Here is a 19,316-nt window from a genome sequence, read left to right on the forward strand (position 1 = left end):
TGTATTCCTCTGGTAGATCACACTTAAAAGAGGAGCAGCCCCATTAGCCTCTCTATCTTCCTCTCTCACTCTTGCTCTCTCTTTTTCTCGTCTTTTACTCCTCTGTTTCTGTCCAGCTGGCTCGGCACCAGGGCCTCCTCTCCCCAGCGAGGGCCCTTCAAACCCTCGCTTAGAAAAGGACAACCGAGGCAAATGTTTCCGAGTCCTTGGTTGGCTAATGAACACAGAGCCTCTCCTGGGCGTGCGGGAAGAGAACACGTGAGTGCGAGACAGACATGAAACGGGCCGATCATGTGGCACAGGATCTCTTGCGCTCTGTAATTGTGATGCTGTTGAATTATTTGTATTGTCTGCCCTTCTCGGACTTGGTTTGTTTTGTATATAGTGGAGATTTGTAAGCCGGAGATGTCTGTAGTTAAATATGAAAAGTATACAGGATGATTGCATGCTGTTATTATGCACACTGTTATGATTAAGGCCTTCTCTTGTGCCTTGTCAAACAGCTTTAAATGTAGGGAGTAAACGTGGGCTGTGTGGTGTGTGTGTGTGTGTGTGTGTGTGTGTGTGTGTGTGTGTGTGTGTGTGTGTGTGTGTGTGTGTGTGTGTGTGTGTGTGTGTGTGTCTTTGTGTGTGTATGAAGATTTGGGAATCTGTAATAACCCACTAGAATGTACTCCACAATATCAGAGCTATCCACATTACAGAGAAGACCATGAGCTGAGCAAAACAAGAAAGAGAAGAACCTTCTGGAAGTCAAGGACAACAGGAATGGAAAATCGTCTTCTCCACAGCAGCCACGTGGCCGGCTGCCACGACGGCTCCCTTTTCATACATTAATGCAAATTATGGTCTGATAATTTAATAACTCCGCCAGCTTGATCTGTCCTTTTTATTACAATTATCTTCGGCCAGGGGTTGTGTTCCATCACCACAAAATAAACATCATCTATCATCCTTGCCCATGATTAGGCAGTGACAGGCCTCGCAAGCCGCTTTGCATATCTGAGGCCTAGTGCTGCCTGGCCGTGCAAAAATGCGTCCCAAACATGCACAGATTTTATGATGTCTCAGTCTCATGTGACGTTTATCAAAGCTGTCTATCTATCTATCTATCTATCTATCTATCTATCTATCTATCTATCTATCTATCTATCTATCTATCTATCTATCTATCTATCTATCTATCTATCTATCTATCTATCTATCTATCTATCTATCTAGCAACAAAAAAGAGTACATAAAACTTTCACACTAGATAAATTTACTGAGTTCCAAATCTGAGTGTGAGTGTTCCTGGACCTCCGGCAGCGTTGGTCTGGTTTCAATCTCATTTGATTCTATCAAACTCTGGTGTATTTGTATTCATTTTGTCATCAAAAACACACAGAGAGAGCACAACAGCACTCACCAGTTTCTTTTGGTGCTATTACTTACTGTAAGGCCTCTCATCTCGTCTATGTTCCACAATGTTCCCTTGCCATTTGTGCTAACATACGCTATGGAAACTGATCATGGATATCCTGAACGGATAAAAGACACGCAGGTTACTGTACTTCCTGAAAAAGTGCAGACTTGAGTATAAGTTGCGTTTTTGTTCACAGGACTCGCTGCACAGTTTCAGTTCAACCAAACTCACAACACCTACAAGTAGTCTCAGGATCATTACTGCACTGTGCTTCTCTTGACAAGAGTCTTGATATGTACCTTGCTTGTACCTGGAGAGATGGTGGATCAGTCGAGCAGGATTGGAGGGAGCGTGGTGCAGTGGTGCAGTGGTGCAGTGCGAGGTGTGATAAGAGCTTTGATGTAAGTAGGTGCTGGTCCATTTTTGGCTTTGTAGGCAAACATCAGTGTTTCAAATCTGATGCGGGAATCTACAGGAAGCCAGTGGAAGGAGTGTAGCAATGGGGTAGTGTGGGAGAACTTAGGAAGGTTGAAAACAAGCTGTACAGCTGCATTTTGGATCAGTTGAATTGTGCTCAGAGCTGCCAGAAACGAGCTGCAGTAATCCAGTCTCGAAGCACCTGAGCGGGATGTGTGAATAAAAATAGACGAATTCTTCAGATGTTGACACATGAGTAACGGTTCATAAACAGAGATTGTATATATATATATCCTGCTCAGGTGCTTTGTGCTACAATGCAATATATATATCATATAATATTCAAATTCTAATTATTCCATATTATTCCAGATTAATTAAAGTTTAGAGTTTTCCCAAAAGCATTGCAGCACAAAGACTGCAGTTAAAAGGTAGCTTGAGCACCAAATTAACTTTCTCTGATGTTTCTCTTGATTGTATTGTTTTCTCAGAGGAACTGAATGATCCAAACCCTTCAGGATTCCAGTGGGATTCCTGAAGGTTCTCCAGTTTCCTTCCCACTATAAAAAAAATCCTGCAGGTATGTTTATTGGTTACGCTAAATTGCCCACTGGTGTGAATGTGAGTGTGAATGTGTGTGTGTGTGTGTGTGTGTGTGTGTATGTGCATGGTGCCCTGGCATCAAATTAAGGGTGTATCCTTATAGCCAAGTGTTCAAGGGAACAAGGGAAGATGAATGAATGAACGAATGAATGAATGAATGAATATTTAGAAGATCCATTGGAGCTGTTTTTTGATAAAACTTTTATAATAGCTATAATAACTAAATATATTTCTTTAACACTAGCATTTGATACTTGGTGCTAGGTCATGAAATCTTGGAAGCTCCTTTATGGATGCCATATTAAGAGCAACATAATTAGACAAGTCTTAAATACTTAGAATCTGTATTGTACTTTTTTGTTTTCTGTCATCTTCAAGGCTAAACAATGTGCATGCTGTTGAAGAAAGAGACAAATCAATGACAGACAGTAACATAGAAGGCAGCAATGGTCTTTGTTCTTTTTATGGCTCTGAAGAGGAAAGGTCTTTGGTCTTGGTACCTGGAGCACAGTTTAGGGCTCTCTCTCTCTCTCTCTCTCTCTCTCTCTCTCTCTCTCTCTCTCTCTCTCTCTCTCTCTCTCTCTCTCTCTCTCTCTCTCTCTCTCTCTCTCTCTCTCTCTCTCTGTTTTTTACTTTGGCTCTGCCCCCACCCCCTTTTCCATGTATCTCACTTTCAGCCCACAACAGAGCAGAATCTTTAAACTCCCCGGCTTTGTGAAGACATAAAATATATTATTTATGTTCAAACCACCGTTACATTGTTGACCTTCAGTGCCATGGAGATGAAAGAGTGGTGGCACCTGTGTTTTGGGTTCAGGGGCTTGTGAGAGAGTGCTCTTAAATTCTCGTGGTCTATTTGTCTTGAGAGAGTGAACGGGTTTGTGTGGGAAGCTTTCTCTTGACATACCAGCATGACTGAAATGGTAGCAGTGAGCAGGTCGCTTTTCCACTTCTTTTGATCGTCTCCTGGAAAACATGAAATTATCTTCCTCCGGGTCAACATCACACAGTGTTTACTGTTAGGCAGTCTAGGAGCCAGTATGAGAGATATGGAAGGAGGGAGTCATGTGAAAGAAAGTACAGTAGGGGGTCATGTGTCAATCTAAAGCTTGTTTTCCTCTAACAGTACAACCCAGTATATTTTATTCTTCTATATTCTTCCTAAATCATACCAATTTGCCAGTTAGTACATTTTTTCTTTTTTTTTTAGACATTTATAAATTTTTGGACTGCAGAAATTAACACAAGAAAGTCTCCCAATTTTTCAAAATTACCACGTTTTTCACAGTTTTGGGCCAAGACATCTTCAATCCAAAGACCACGTTAATTCATGTACATCAAAATGAATACTGCTATCATAGTAAAAGTATTAAGCTTAACTGACTGTAAAGCAGTCCACTAGCTCACGTCTCAGGACTTACTAATGGATCATTTCCATAAACTCAAATTTCTCAAGTTACGAGAACTGTGTTGTCTGCTTGGTGATTAGACATCTACATGATTATGCACGTGTTAAATGCAACAGTATCAAGAAATTGTATTCCTATGGACTATTCTGGAGAAATGTGTATATGGAATGTATGGAATTTATGTTATCAGTGTGCAGCTGGTGATTTTATGGGCATGTGGATGTGTGTGAATAAGGATTTCACCAAATTGACAGGTCTAGGTGTGTTTAAGGGGTCAGACTGAGTCCCACGTTAGAACCTCTGCAATTTTTGTGATTATAATGAGTCTCTTGAGGACAAAGGGGAGAAGAGAGGATGAAAGGGGATAGAAAAGAGGGGAGAGTAGCAGAGGACTGGAGATGAGGTGATGTGAGGTGGGAAGTAGAGGAGGCAATCGGTGGGCAGGTCTCCAGCTCAGGGAACTGCCATTAGTGACCTCCCTCAGCTGGGCCGCCTGCTGGAGACGCCTGCTCACATACACACACTCACACACTGCTCATTGTAGTTTAACACCGTTCTTCACCCCTCCATATCCACTTTTCATAAATCTCTTTTGTATTCTGCACTTTCTCTGTGCATGTGTGAGTGTTGAGCAAACACACTTACTCTGCTGGTCACTGGAATGTGAGTCAAATTTGGCTTAATACTTAAAGGACATAGAAATACTTAAAGGACATTAAGACATTGTTTTTTCTCCTTATCTCTGCCCACTGCATCTCTAGCAAATGTGTCATTGCCGCAAAATATTTTCTTTTACTGACAAAAGAGGGTAACACATGGCAAAATGATGTACTATGGGAAGAAGGCAAGCCGGAAGAGGCATCGTGATGCTTGGGGCATATCATTATAATGTCAACTTTAAGAGATGATGGACTATAAATGGATATAAATACCGTGTCATTTATTAATAAAAACATTTTTAGTACTGACAAAGTATTGTGGTATAACACAAATAAAACAAACAAAAAAAAAAAAACAGGTTTTTGAAAAATAATACATTTTTAGGGTGGGCTGCATCACGCCACTCTGTCAGCCATTGTTTTATGCAGCGCCACCTTAAGTACAACTGCCCTTGCACACTGTACATTGTTTTTCTGGGCAATTCTATTCAACTGCAAATGATAAGAACGATTACTGGATTATGCTCAGTACTGCCCAAATTAAAGAAGGAGGTTTTCTCAAAAACACTACATAGATATTAGTATTTTATTGTAGTAGTTTATTAAGAGTTACAGTTAGAAGACAGAAATGGAGATAGCACCATATACAAAATCTCTACAGGCTTCATGATAGCCATATCTATATCTACAACAAGCCTAGCTTCTATAGTGCATGATCGGATTTCAAAGTGCTGTGCTACATTATAACTGCAGCTAAATACATACATACAAATAGTAATCCTTTAGGAATGCCTGAACGTTCTTGTTATGTTTGAACAACCAAAATGTTTAAGTAATAGCACCCAGAGTGCAGATTAAACTTGATGATTCAAACAAATTATCTACAAAATAAGCCCTGCATTTTCTGTCCCATGAGACACTTTGGTTGGCATGGTTTCACATTTATTTCTTCAGCAAGCAATACATTATCTGTTTCCATATGTCTATGTTTTTCTCTCAGAGTGAACACATTAAACAGTTTTGTACAATCCAACGTTGCCTAGAATAGTGAACTTTGAGACACTGCAACAGTGTTAGCAACAACTCTGGTTTCCTCAGATTTCCTTAACTCTGTTTGTTTATCTCCTGATGGTGTTGGGAATTAGTTGGTTGTTTCAATCCGGTATTTTGGAGCAGGAGAAAAAAATAATTTTTTTCAGAAGCCACAGTACCTTCTACTGTCCTGCAAGGTCATGGTCTTTGGTCCCTGAGTTTTTTCTCCTGAGGAATGCTGGAAATGGTTTCCCACTCACTGTAAAATGTGTGTTTTACACCTCAGAGTGCTAAAAGCCACCAACGCTATGTGAGGTGTAGAGAAGCTCTGAATTTAACTGAGACAACACAAAGTTTCATCTTCTCACCGACATGAGATGCATGAAAGTGATGGAGAACCGGGAAGAACGATGGATGGGGAGATGAATGAGCGGATGGGACATGTTTGCAATATGTGTTGAGCAGGTTTTATCTTGAAGATGCTTGTATTTGATGACTAGTGAGTCTAACATGGTACAGGCAGCCATCTTTGAATCTTATCATATGCTGATGTTTTATATTTATAGTGTTTGTTTAGACAGATTACATGCTAATCAGGATTTAAATAGTGTTTTAGGAACATGAATGGCTTATTTAAAACAAAGCCTGTATGTAATATTTCACGCTGGTGAATTAATGAGGCAGAATAAACCATGAATACATGAACGTTACCGTTTGTTAGATGAGGTTTTCAGGATCAGAGTAGGACACATTTATCACCTTAAATAAAATCATGCATCTTCAAGAGCAATGCAAAAAATAATCTTTTTAGATCAAAATGGATAGCGTGCATCACAAATGGCTCTTTTACACAATTGTCCCTTAAAGTCCCAAAAACAGATGGCATGCTATTCCAAAACAGATGCTATTTTGCTCAGAAACAAGACATGAATATTTATGCTTAATTATTTCATGACACTGAGGGACCTGTAAGGTTTAAGATCCTTCATGCAAGCTAACGTGTAACCCCAGCTAAAGACGTAGCCTGCTGTGGCCAGTGCTAACATAGAGCCTGACTCATTAACACATCACATTATGTTCTATCCAGAATCTGGATCTGATCAGAATATCGATGACTGCAGTGGATTTACCAGTGAATTTAAAACATATAATATATTATAATATGTCTTTGGGTAATAAATCTGTTTTGGTGTATACAAGACATAGAACACATGAGTGATGCTTGGGCTTTATACTGTATGTGGCATCAGTTCTAGCAAACAGCCTGTTTTTTTACCCAACAACTCAGCTTTAAGAAAGTAACAAAACACTTGACCAAAATTAGTATTTTTTGTTATTGTTGACTCCTAAAACCTGTAAATGTCTCTACATTTTTCCGGTTCAATCGTCCCAAAATCAATGTTTTAATCATCTCTATATAATTAAAAACCTTTATAGGTACATGTTTCACAGCAAGAATATGTTCAGAGAAATGAACACAAAATCAAGTAAACACAATTTTTCAATTACACAGATTTTTTTTACAGATTTGGGCCAAGACATAATCACAACACACATTCAGCCAAAGCCCTGTTTGATTCACGTACGTAGCAATTACGTAGTACGTAGGAGGGTGAAGAAGAATCCTGGGCTTGCAGTTTCACCAAAAAAAACAAAAAGCACAAAAAACTACAAACTGATACAAATTTGAAAAAAAAAAGAAAAAAAAAAAAAGCTGGAGACTCAAGTTTTTTGGCTACAACAATTACAAAAAACCCTCTGTGAAATCCTGGAGTGACTAAATAGCATCAATAAGCAATTATTACCTTACTTTGTGTTGGAAGTATTAAGAATAAAAAACTGCAGCTTATTACCAAGAAACTGCAATATACAAATTCCTCTTTATTTCTGACTTTCCTCTGGTGGAAAACGTACAGTTATGGACAGTTAGCTGACTGCTACAAAGCACTAACACTGGAGACTCCTTCCATAAATGTTATATAATAAATAAACAAACAAATAAACAACCATCTCATTGAAATGTTATCTTAACAATTATACATTTAAGAGATGCACTGTTCTGACAAATCAGATTTAAGAATTTCACAGTGCCGTGGTATAAACAATAGGAATATAATTTCTCTCTCAGGGTAAGAGGCAAGTATACTACAAGACTCTTCTCTGTTCTGGCACCAAGGTGGTGGAATGAACTTCCCCTAGAGGTCCGGACAGCTGAGTCACTGGCTATTTTCAAGTGGCGGTTGAAGACCTACTTATTCAGGAAGCACATCAACTGACACTTCTTTCCTTATCTTTTGCATTAAAAATAAAAAAATATATACAACCTTTGACACTTTTTCATTGTAACTTTGAACAAATGTTTTAAACTCATGGTATCTTAAGTATGTAACCTAGTGAACCAGCATTTATGTATTCAATGTTAGAGATTTAAGCACTTATGTACGTCGCTCTGGATAAGGCGTCTGCCAAATGCTGTACTGTAAATGTAAATGTAAATGTAAATGTAAATGTAATTTACAAAAATGTTTGAAATAAAAGTGCCACAAAAAAGGAATATTGTAAAAAGGATTATTGGCAGTATGCAAAAAACTAGCCATTGACATCTAAAGGAAGTGAGTTCTTCTGTGTTCAGGTCTTTTCTCAGTGTAGGGAAATGTGGTCAAATAAATATCTGTGGTAATAATTAAAATGCAGTGAAGGTCACAATGTTAATGATATCTCCGTTCTCACACAAACACACACAATAAGCAGCTCTGACATTTTCACAGTTAACCACTATCCTCCTTGATGGCTCTTTCTCTTTGGGTTGTGAAGAACTTGACCTCTGCTTTGACAGGCTCCATTTCCTCCTGTGTTTTGGCAGTCTCCAGCGAGATCCTTCTCAGATTACAGTGTAGCTTTCCAAATTTTGACACGTAGCTGATCATTTTGACCTTAATTATAGAGCCTATGTCTAGGAAGTGTGTTGACCTAAAATCAACAGGGGTGATTTTTCTAAATCCCTAAGAATGAAAGGATCCCGGATCCTACAACTTTTGGTAAAAGTAGACATGCAATTTTTATACTCTGGGTTAGAAGAATGTTGATTGCATAAGGTCTGTGTGTTTATGAATGTTGGCCAAAGCAAATTCCTACTTTGCTTGTCAAAGTGTTTCTGCTTCTGAGATTGACAGGTATTTTTTTTTTAGAATAAATACAACTGATTTACATTCAGATCTATTTCAATGCAAATTATGTATGTACATAACATATCTACAGAGCAAATTTTTTTATCCACCATGGTATTGGAATGAGAAGATAGAAAAGACAAAAAGAATTTCAGGATATAAATTGTTAAAAATTAATTAGATCATATTTAAAGTATAATGAGGAACATTTGAACTGATATTATTTAGATTTCTGAAACTAAATTCAATATGTCTTGTTTGTATTAAATATTATTTTTGTTTAAGTGAGCAATAATAGTAAAAGTAATCTATTAATGTTAGTGTTTACTGTGTATTTTCTGACTTAAAATCATTTGCAGTGATTTGGGAGGCAGCTGATAACCAGATTGGTTTGTTTGGACCTAAAAAATCTGTGAACCTTGGTCTTGTGAGTCTGTAACAATCAAGAAAATAAGGACTAATTTTCTCTCAATACCAACAATGGAAGTAGAGGTCAGACTTGACTTTTGCTTAGCTGCTTTCTTACTGTTGCTTAGCAGCAAATGAGCTGTCTTAGCCAATGACGTTCACTAAGTGTTGTGGTTGTGGTTTTTTGTCTCTGCCTGCTAGGATTGTCGGCACCTCTCTTGCGGGCATAAAAACTTTTGCAGTTGCTTGTAAACATATTGCATTGCTGCAAAATATTTTGGTTTTAGTGATAAATGATATGCTGTAGAAAGAAGGAGTGCTATGTGTGATAGTGATCAGTGGCGTGCTCAGATGGAGGTGCATTTCCTGCATGGGGGCTCTGGGTGTCGGAGCAGGGCAGGATCAGGTGAATAGGGGTTGCCATCATCAGCAGGTTTGGGAATGAGGTGTGTAAGGAAAATACAGCTGGGGCTGTTAGTCTGCAGCTGGAGTCCATTTCTGTCAATTTAGTGGCCCACAAGCGCAGAGTTAGCGTTCTTCCTAAAGCTGTCCCATATGAGACTGAGCTGCAAACATACACCTATGTGAAAATGAGTGTTTACACCTTCTCCTCACGCTCTCTTTCTGCCTGCTTACATGCTCTCGCTTTGTCCGTACACTAAACACAGATCCACAAACTCAGCAGAAGCAGTACATCATGTGACATGTTGTCTCCCTCTCTCCTCACACTGTACTGTAGGTAAACCTCTAGTTCTTGAAGTGGGTTATACGAGGGCCTTTGTAACCCTGCCTCAGGGTCCCATTCACCCTCTATGACCTCATGGCAGTGTAGAATTATTCAGTGTGATGTATTAATATTCACTAGCCATAGTCTCATGACCCCTGACGTTCACAAAAGTATCAAGTCTTCCCTTGGATTGGCTGTGTGGTGGTCTTATTATAATGAGGGGGCAGAAGTCAGTAGGACAGACATATTGGATATTAATATGTCTTATAAATCGCTCCCAGGAGATTTCTGACTCCCTTTAGAGTCCACCACAGAGGACTTATTCACGCTCGCTCTCCTCCTCCAGACTATTACTTAGAGATCATCCAGTGCATTTTTTTTTGCCTCTGGCTTACGTTTAAATGTCCCATTAAATGGCTTAGGAGAGTCTGAGAGGCTTAGTCAGAGAAGACTTTTAAGAAAATGCTTTTAGAATGTACACATACAATAACAGACTGTAACCAGAGAAACTGCATGTAAGACAATGTCCTGTCTCTGTCCTTTGGGCTAATAGTGTTGTCATGTCCACACATGTCTGGCAAGTTATTGAGTTTCAGCTCTAATCTGCACTGCATGTGTGGCAAGCATGAAGAACACCTCTGAAGAAAGCTTTACAGTTTGAATGTTGAATGTTGAAATGACAATTATTTCATTCATTTCATCATTACTGTACTTTGGGTTCGATTTTTCTTAGTTCAATTTTACAGTTGCATAAATAGCAAAATACATAGACAAATTCTAGATAACTGTATTATATAAAATTTTGAGAATCAACCAAATCTCTGTGTCATGAACAGATGTTCAGTTCCTTCTCAAAATTTTATATAATACAATTATCTAGAATTTGTTCGTAAGCTGTAGACCTTTATATAACATGCGCTATTGGGTTGAGTCCAAACCTGTTCCAGTATGACAGTGCCCTTTTACACAACGCATGCAACATGCAGTCATTGTTTGCGAAGGTTAGAAGGAAGAACTTGAGTGTCATGAGCCCTGATCTCAATCCTACTTAACACCTTTATGATGAAGTGGAACCAGGTTTTTCACCCAACAATGCCTGACTTCAATAATACTCTTCTGGCTGAATGGCAAGTGATAGAAATGATATTTTCTTAAATTGTAGATCTATTGGTAGAGGATCTTCATTATATAATCTGACAAGGAATACATTTTATTCCACATAAGTCAAGAACTTGTCCAGTGTTCTTATTGGGATCATGTTATACAGTGTGCAATGTCTAAAAGCTTTAGATGAAAACAAATGATGACAATTTTAACGACTGAGGCAAGTTTATTCAGTTAGATGTTTAAGAGGTGTAATAAAAATATCTTTGTCAGACGTTTATTAAACGTCTCAATTTTGGCCAGAGGCAGAAAGTTTATAATGCACCTTTTAAATAATGCTGTTGAGGAGATATTTAGAACAAGCCAAACTAGATTTTAATTAAAAGGCATACTCCAGAATTGAAAATGGCTTTAAGTTTTAATGGTGTCTTCATAAATACATAAAGCATGTAAGGGCAGAAAGTTTTCAAGGAAATTAATTCAGTCAAGAATAAGTTTGAACTGAAGTAAAGATATTTCATTGTTGTTAAGTGTTTTTAGCTAGTTTGATCACAAAAGATGATGGACATTCATGGACTTTTCTTGTCATTGTCTGTGCCTCATTGTGTTGGTGCTACACAGCTCCAGGTTTCACAGTCCAATCCTGAGCTTTTGGCTACAATCTGTTTGGATTACTCTACTGTATGTTCTGGTTTCTTCCCATCTGTCAGAAACATTGGTGTAAGTAGAATGGCTAATCTGAATGACCTTAAGTATGAATGAGTGTGTCTGAGATGCTCTGCAATGCACTGATATCCTGTCTAGTGTTTTTTTTCCAGAGTTTGGATTTGGTCAACCATGAACCTGACCAGGATAAAGTTACATAAAGATACAAAAGTTATTTAACTTAAAGATAGCAAAATAAGTTTTGCCATAAAATGGAGCAATAATTCCTCAAACTATAGTATACTCTGAGTATAAATTAACTGCTTATCTAAGTTGCTGAACTTTTGCTGAGAACATTCTTGCTGTTCTCATTTTTTATTTACATCAGATTCCTTTTGGAGCCATGCACCCACAAGATAAAAATCTTCCAGCTTCACACCTTAACTACTTCTGCCGGGAGTGCCTCAGTGCGGTCAGATAGAGGTGGGCTTCTTGTAACAATCATGGCCTGAGATTAAAGCCCACGTCTCACTCATAGGTAATTAAACACTTTTCACCCTGGATTTCTTTCTTTCATGCTGACAGATCAACTCCGGCCTGATGAAGACGCACTGGGACTACTGTGCTTTGGTTTCGTCTGTAGCTGGAGTGCACAGCCCCAGGCTTCCTTCAGAGGCATCACTCTTTCATCCAGAGTGTTTCAAACGAGGTATCCATGCTAATGTAGAAGCCAGGCTCACTCACAGGGGATGGCCTCAGCTTCAGGGTTCTACACAGTCATCTGGATCCAGCAAAATATCAGGAAGGATCTCAGTGGACTGAACTTAGTTGGGATTGCTTAGTTATAATTGTTATTTGTGTTTGTTTGTTCCCTGATTGGATGAGCAATAATTTGTGATGGTAAAGGCTTTCTGCTTCAAATCACACCATTCAGCTGTTGATGTTTTTGTCCTAAAACTGCCAGCCATTTAACCTTCTTTTCTTTACTTAAAAACTTTAGTTAAATCATTTAACATGTTCAAGATTTGCTTTACAAAATGGTGTGAAAAATGCAGTTTATTCTATAATATGAAATGAAATGCACTATTATATATGTACAGTGTCTAATTAAAATATATAACATATATATATAATTTAAACAGCCTAAAAAAATAAAAAATAGAGAAAAAAATCTATGAAAGACCAAGTTTGAAAAGTAATACAAACAGGAAAAAAGAATTAAAAAAGAGTCATAGGATGTCCCCTTTGGGACTGAGTTTATTTAGACTTGATTGATACCCTTGTTACATAAAAGTTACACATCAGCATGGTGCGCTAACGTATCCACTGAAAGCAAGTGTGTGCACATACAGTAGAGTGTGAACCTGTCTCAGCCCAGTGTGTGTTAATTAGCCGTCTCAGTCTGGCTGTGTGCCGGGTGGAGCTTCCCACATGCTTAACTGATGGATTGGGCAGCATGTGTATGTGGCTCCATGACCTGCTCTCATTGCTCACCCAATCAGTCACAGCACTGTTTATGTGGACAGCAGCACTACATTATAGCATCGTTAGCCCTGCTCTCAACACACACCATTATCAACTCCCACAAGTCTCTCTCTCTCTCTATCGCTTCCTCCATCTGTCTCTATCTGTCTGTACCTCTTTCAGGTCTGGACGACTGAACCCTTTCTCTCACTCTCTAAACACAGAGCCCTTGTGTCCCATATAAAGTTTCTCCTTAGCTTGTTTCTTTTTTTTTTAGTGCTTTGATAACAATGTTTAGCCCCATAATGCAACGATTTTTAATTAATAAGGTGAAACATAAATATATATATATATATATATATATATATATATATATATATATATATATATATATATATATATATATATATATATATATAAGATATTTCCATTTTATTTATGTTTCTTTGAGGAGTATGTTTATTATGTATAAAAAACTTAATATATTATATACAGTGGTAGTATTAAACTTCTCATTAAGCCTTTTAACAATTTGTGCCAGAACTGTTACCATGACATGTTTCTTATTATATTTTGTAATGGCTAATAATTTAGGAAATTATTTGATGTGGAGGCTTTATATTGCATCATATTGTGAATATACGTGGCATAGTTCAGCATTTCACATTCACTTGCATGTTCACAGTTCAGTTGCAAAACATAACACTTGTTAGCTTTATAAGAAAGGTGGTTTAACAGACATAAAAGAATGAAAAGACTTGCAATACTTGTATTTTCTGCCTAGAGAAATGGAGAGTCAGTAATACACATATAACATTAGTATTTTACCAAGATATGTCTTGACTAAACAGACTTGAATCTAAAGCATATACATTTTGTTTGACATTTTTTCTAAATGATCACATCATATTAAATGAGCAGATTTGGTCAATATACCTGTAAACCTATGATTCGATCTGGGCCTTCATTCACTTCTCCATGTGATCATGGTAAGTGGTATTCTTTAGTTTAGGTGTTGAATTCACATCCCTGGACCTCAAAGCTGCCATCGCTGGGTTCTTGTGCAAGGCCCTTAACTCTCACCTGCTCAGTTGTACAGATGCGATAAATATAAGACGGACTAGATAATGCCTTCTGACAAATGCCATAAATGTAAATATGATCTGGACCACATCCAAGCCTAAGAAATGCTCAGTGAGAGCTTCATCAATATGCAGTACTGTTAATAAAACAAATGTATTGCACTGGTCGTTTATACTGTACAGTAAACCTTGGTGCAGAAGTTAGATGCACTGGATTTATGACTGAACACTGTTTTTATCCAATTCAGTGATTTGTCTGATAAGAGAAACTATTCATGTATTTTCCATTGCACTCTGCAAGACCTTCCATCGCATCTAAACAGCTGGATCTAGATTTTGATTAATGCAGCAGTTTAATTGACTTCCGATTTTTCCTCTCTTTATAAATCTCTGAATATTTTATTCTTATGTACAGTAAGTAATGTTGCAATGATAAGATTCAGTATATAGCCAAATGTATCTCAATCCTTACAATAAAAGAAAGCAATGTTAGATTAACTAAATTAAACTATTGTTTACAAAAACAGAACATGCGGTAAAGGTGAATGTGGTCACTCCTCTTTAGCACCTATCTAATCAAAATGCTGGACATTTCATATCAACTCTGCTTGCAGTCTAATCTCTGAGATGAGTACTTGTTAAGATTTTTCTCTCTCTTCTTTTTCTATTCATCCTCAGGCTATTTTTCCTGTCCTCTGTTTCTCAGACAGAATAAGAAATTTCAGCTATCATCAACCCCAGATCAAACGAGGCCTCGGCTGAATTCGCTGTCAGAATAAAACCATTTGTTCCTGCAGCTCACTCCAAATGCCTCATCCCTGGACCTATTCCTCCTTCAAGTGTGTGTTTAATGTGCTTTCAGCATCCGGCTCCCCAGGGTCTGTCTGCCACTGCTCATTTTGGAAAACATGGTGGCTAACTTTAGCAAGCTGCTCAGCATGCTTCTGCGTGCTTTCCAACCGTCTCATTAAAAGTATGCTTGCTTTTAAAATGTACAGAGAACATGTGTAGCTTTGAGATCGTAGCTGAGGCTAAAAGTCCAAAAAAATTAAAAAAGACTGAGGGTGTGCGTGGAGGCTTCAAAGCCATATAATGAACTCAATGTATATACTGTAGCTAACATGCTACACAGTGTAGAAAATGAGAGAAACACATACACTACCAATCAAAGGTTTCTACATACTGGATTAAATAGATATTTTCATTGTCTCAACACATTTTAAAAAAGTTGATAATTGTTTCTAAGACAATTAAATATTGAATCTAATGCTACTGTATAAAGGTTTCTGAGCTTCAGCTAAAAAGATTAATAGCTTTTAGATAAAATTAAATAGTTATTTTCATTTAGAACCTTCGAGAAGCCGTGGTGAGCTCAGCTATCTTGGCTTTGTGGGTGAAGCTCCAACTTGAAGCTGTTGAGAAGATTTATGGTATTTGCCATGCTTCATCAGAATTACTGTTAAGAGTGAAAATCTAAAATAGTTTTCATTTGTTTAACATTTTTTGCGTTCACTCCATATTTGCATGTGTTATTTCATATCTTTGTTATTATTATTATTATTATTATTATTATTATTATTATTATTATTATTATTATTATTATTATTATTATTAAAAGAGTAGAAAATAGTAAAATTGAAGAAAACTTTTAGAAGTGCAGGCTTCCTTTTTTACTGGAGGTGTATATACCTTTTCTATAAAAGGGCTTGTGGAAGTGCAGACTAGACAATTACACATCAACTTCATTGAGATAAAGCAGATAAGTAAAACATTAACATTATTACAAATCTTTCACCCACAAGAAATAAACTCATCAAACAACACCGGGGTAGAAAAAAAACAATAATGTATTTCATAAAAATGTACAAAAGATATCTACAGACCCAGATCCATACACATGTTCACTTACAAAAAAATGAAATATTTAAATGCCACATCAGGGTTCAGAGTCCAATGTCCAAGCAAATTAGTTTGCAGGATACAGTTGAATAAACCTGTTCTGTATCTGTGAAAGAAATATCTTCTTCCTTTGGATGCTGTATGGTATGTCAGTGTTGGTATTTAGAATGAGAATAAAAACTTGACCAATGATGCATAAAAAGCTTCACTGTATACTTTTAAAAGTATAGTATCATTTCAGTTCTATGGAGTATTATTCTCTGACATTTGAAGAGAGACTATATCGCATAGGTAAAAAGTGTTTTTCATTTTACTCTATTCCTATTAAACATTTTCCTTACCATTCAGTTTTTTTTTTTGTCTCATAGACACATAGAAAGAGTCAAACCTTTGTGATTTACATAATGTACAATCTTTCTTTGTATGTTCAAAACAATCAAATTTAATTCTGCAAGTCTCTTTTTTTCATGTAATTTTTTTCCAGCATATGCGTTTGCATAGCTAGGCACTTGTTGCTACTCTTGTTTCACCACCATAAAAGAGAATACAAAAATACTGGACTGAAGTTTATCAAATTTTCTGTATTTATATACAGTACATATATTGATCTAAGGCAAAATATGGCTTCTTTTTTTTTTTTTAGCAAAGGGGATACTACTAAGTGTTTGTTCTAATGCTATACAGGATAATACAGATAATTCAGAGATGTATAAAAACACAAAATGCTAGGACAGTCTTAGTTCTTTATTAAGGTCATCAGTCACAAATTCTACTTCCTGTTGGACCTTTTAAGACATCATGTTAAGAAACTTACTCTCTTCTGCCAGTGCGGTCAACATGGAGGTCATATCTCCGATGGCCATGTTGGTGATTCCTGCAGGTACTGGAGGCAATGTCACAGAGTTCCTGGGCGTAGTGAGGCGGGAGGAATTCTGAGACAGACTGCGGAGGATAGTAGGACTTATAGTTCCTGACATGAGACTGGAGTGGTCGCCATCGTCCAGTATGGCATCAAAGTCAATCTGGGTCTGCTCCACTCCACTGGATGAGTCCACCGTGCTTGAGACTTGATTGGTTCCTGGGGAGCTGACAGCAGCCTTTGGTACATTGTCTATGCCACAGTCCACTGCTTCTGTGATGTCATGCATATTCAGACTGCTGGACTCAAACATGTGGATCTGTCCTGTGTAGAACATGGCACTGCTGTCTTTTTTACTAACACCCACATTGGCAGGCTTTTTGGGGCTAGCTTCGGAGGTGTCATATGCTGGGCTGAAGTGGGATTGTGGATAACCAGGTTGCTGTGCTGTTGTTGTATTTGGCCCCGAGTGCTGCCTGGCAAAGGGCTTAGGTTCTGTGGGCGGCCTTGGCTGCAGGACACCATGGTTTCCGTTCAGGATAGGATTCTGGGAAAGAGTATCATAGCTATGCTGATCACTGTTCATATGGGAATAATCTCCTTGATTATTCACAAAATTTACATGGCTTTGACTGACCACTGGCTTAGTTCTTACCCTGTTATTCTGCATGTTCATGGCCTGCACTGTTTTCTTGGATGGGTTTGAGAAATCTCCATTGCCTCCTGTAATATGCTGGTTGGTGCTTCTGTTAGTGTCGTTGCCTTGGTGGTATCCATGCTGGCTGTGAATGTGCTCATTCTGGTGGTTCTTGTTGCCCTGCTGCCTAAGAGTTTGGCTACAGTTAATCCTTTGGGCCATAACCTCATTCCTCTGCATAGAACTCTGTTGAGCAGCATGTGCAAGGTTCTGACTCATGGATCTTACTTGCTGGTTGGATTTGAGGTCGTAGATATGGCCAAAGTTCTGTTTTTGCTGGAGAGCAGATATATTTCCCCACTCCAAAGCTTGCTGTTGCTTGATCTGACTGGGAGATGCCTCCACTGTCCCTGAGCTAACCTCATTCCACTGCACAGGCATGTGGCTCTTGTTGGTACTGGGAGACATGTGCTGTTGGGCTGTACTAGTTTGGCAAGAAGCTGATGTCTGCTGCGTCATGTTGTTTGCTGTGCCATCCACAACTGCCATGCGTCTCTGGTAGTAACATGGTTGAGGTGGAGGTCCACCATTCACTAGGAAGCCCTGTGCTTGCTGGTGCCGGTACACAGACCCATTGTGTTGTGTAGAATCTCCATTGGAGGTGAGGTACTGGACCATATCATCAGGCAACATCAATTCATCAGCAATGCCATTAACTGAACCATCCATGTCACTAGTGTCCATTGCAGTGTTCTCAGAGATGCTGGGAGGCCGGGCAGGGTACTGGAGGCGATGTAGATTAGAATCAGAGCGGACATAGCTCTGCATTGACAAGTGGCGGTTAGAAGAGGAAAAATGTAGTGTTGGATTATGGTTCACATTGCTCATGCTGTTATAGCGCTGCCCCTGCTGGAGACGTTGCTGATCAACAGCCACCCGTCTAACTGGATCACTAGCCCGTCGTATTATGCTGCCTGGTACCTCATGGGGCATCATGCTAGTAGTGGAATACCCTGTGTCACTGCATCTTCTGGGCACTGTGGGAAGGCCAAGTGGGTGCATAGTTGTTTCTTGTGGATCTCCCAGCAGGGCTATTCGTGTCCTCAGGCTCATGCGATCCATATTGGGTAAAGGAGTGGGTGGAGCACCGCCTGTTGCTGCGGCATATTTCGCTTTGAGTCGATAGTGCTGGGCAGGGGTGAGGCTGAGCAGGCCTCCACACTGGCTAGCCTCGCTAGAGCGTCGTGACAAGTCTGTAGAGATGGGGTCATACGAGTCGGCTGAGCTGAGGTTGTTTAGACGGGTGCCGGCCTGTGAGGCCTGGCTGGAGCGGCGGCTGGAGTAGCAGGGAGAGATACCAGAGGAGCGGCGACTCAGTGTATAAGCTGAACTTGCCGTGCTAGCCAGGCTGTCTCGACGCTCCGCTGGCTGACACAGAACTGTCGTTTCACCAGGGCAAATATCACTCAGACGAAGGCCGGTGATGGGTCCAGGAATATTGCCAACACGTCCAGAGCTCTCCAGTAAGGAAGCTTTGAAAAAAGGAAGCAGGTATTAGAATAATAGCATACTTATCAAAATCTAAAAAAGCAAAGCGAGTAAACTGAGTTTGTCACAATTGTCATTGTGATTATGTGACATCTGGAAAATTCTGAACTGGATTTTAGGACTTGTTCAAGAGGTTCATTAATTCTTGGTGGACAACATACATTATTTCTTATATATATTTTAATAATATGGATGACTAAAGTAAACACAACGGTGGCCGAGAAGTGCAAAACACATTAACAAATCCGAAA

At 38.7% G+C, this 19,316-nt stretch overlaps 1 protein-coding gene across 1 annotated transcript in view; it reads right to left on the bottom strand.

The window, feature by feature from the left end:
- Window positions 1-15,951: 15,951 nt before the first annotated feature.
- Window positions 15,952-19,316, bottom strand: part of gli2b (GLI family zinc finger 2b) — an 82,936-nt gene continuing 79,571 nt past the window's right edge. The window contains exon 14 of the mRNA XM_027163742.2: window positions 15,952-19,049. Coding sequence (XP_027019543.2) covers window positions 16,810-19,049 — 2,240 coding nt within the window. The 3' untranslated portion in view covers window positions 15,952-16,809. The remainder of the gene's footprint in view (window positions 19,050-19,316) is intronic.

The sequence above is a fragment of the Tachysurus fulvidraco genome, chromosome 2 (assembly GCF_022655615.1).
Source record: "Tachysurus fulvidraco isolate hzauxx_2018 chromosome 2, HZAU_PFXX_2.0, whole genome shotgun sequence".
Taxonomy (NCBI): Eukaryota; Metazoa; Chordata; class Actinopteri; order Siluriformes; family Bagridae; genus Tachysurus; species Tachysurus fulvidraco.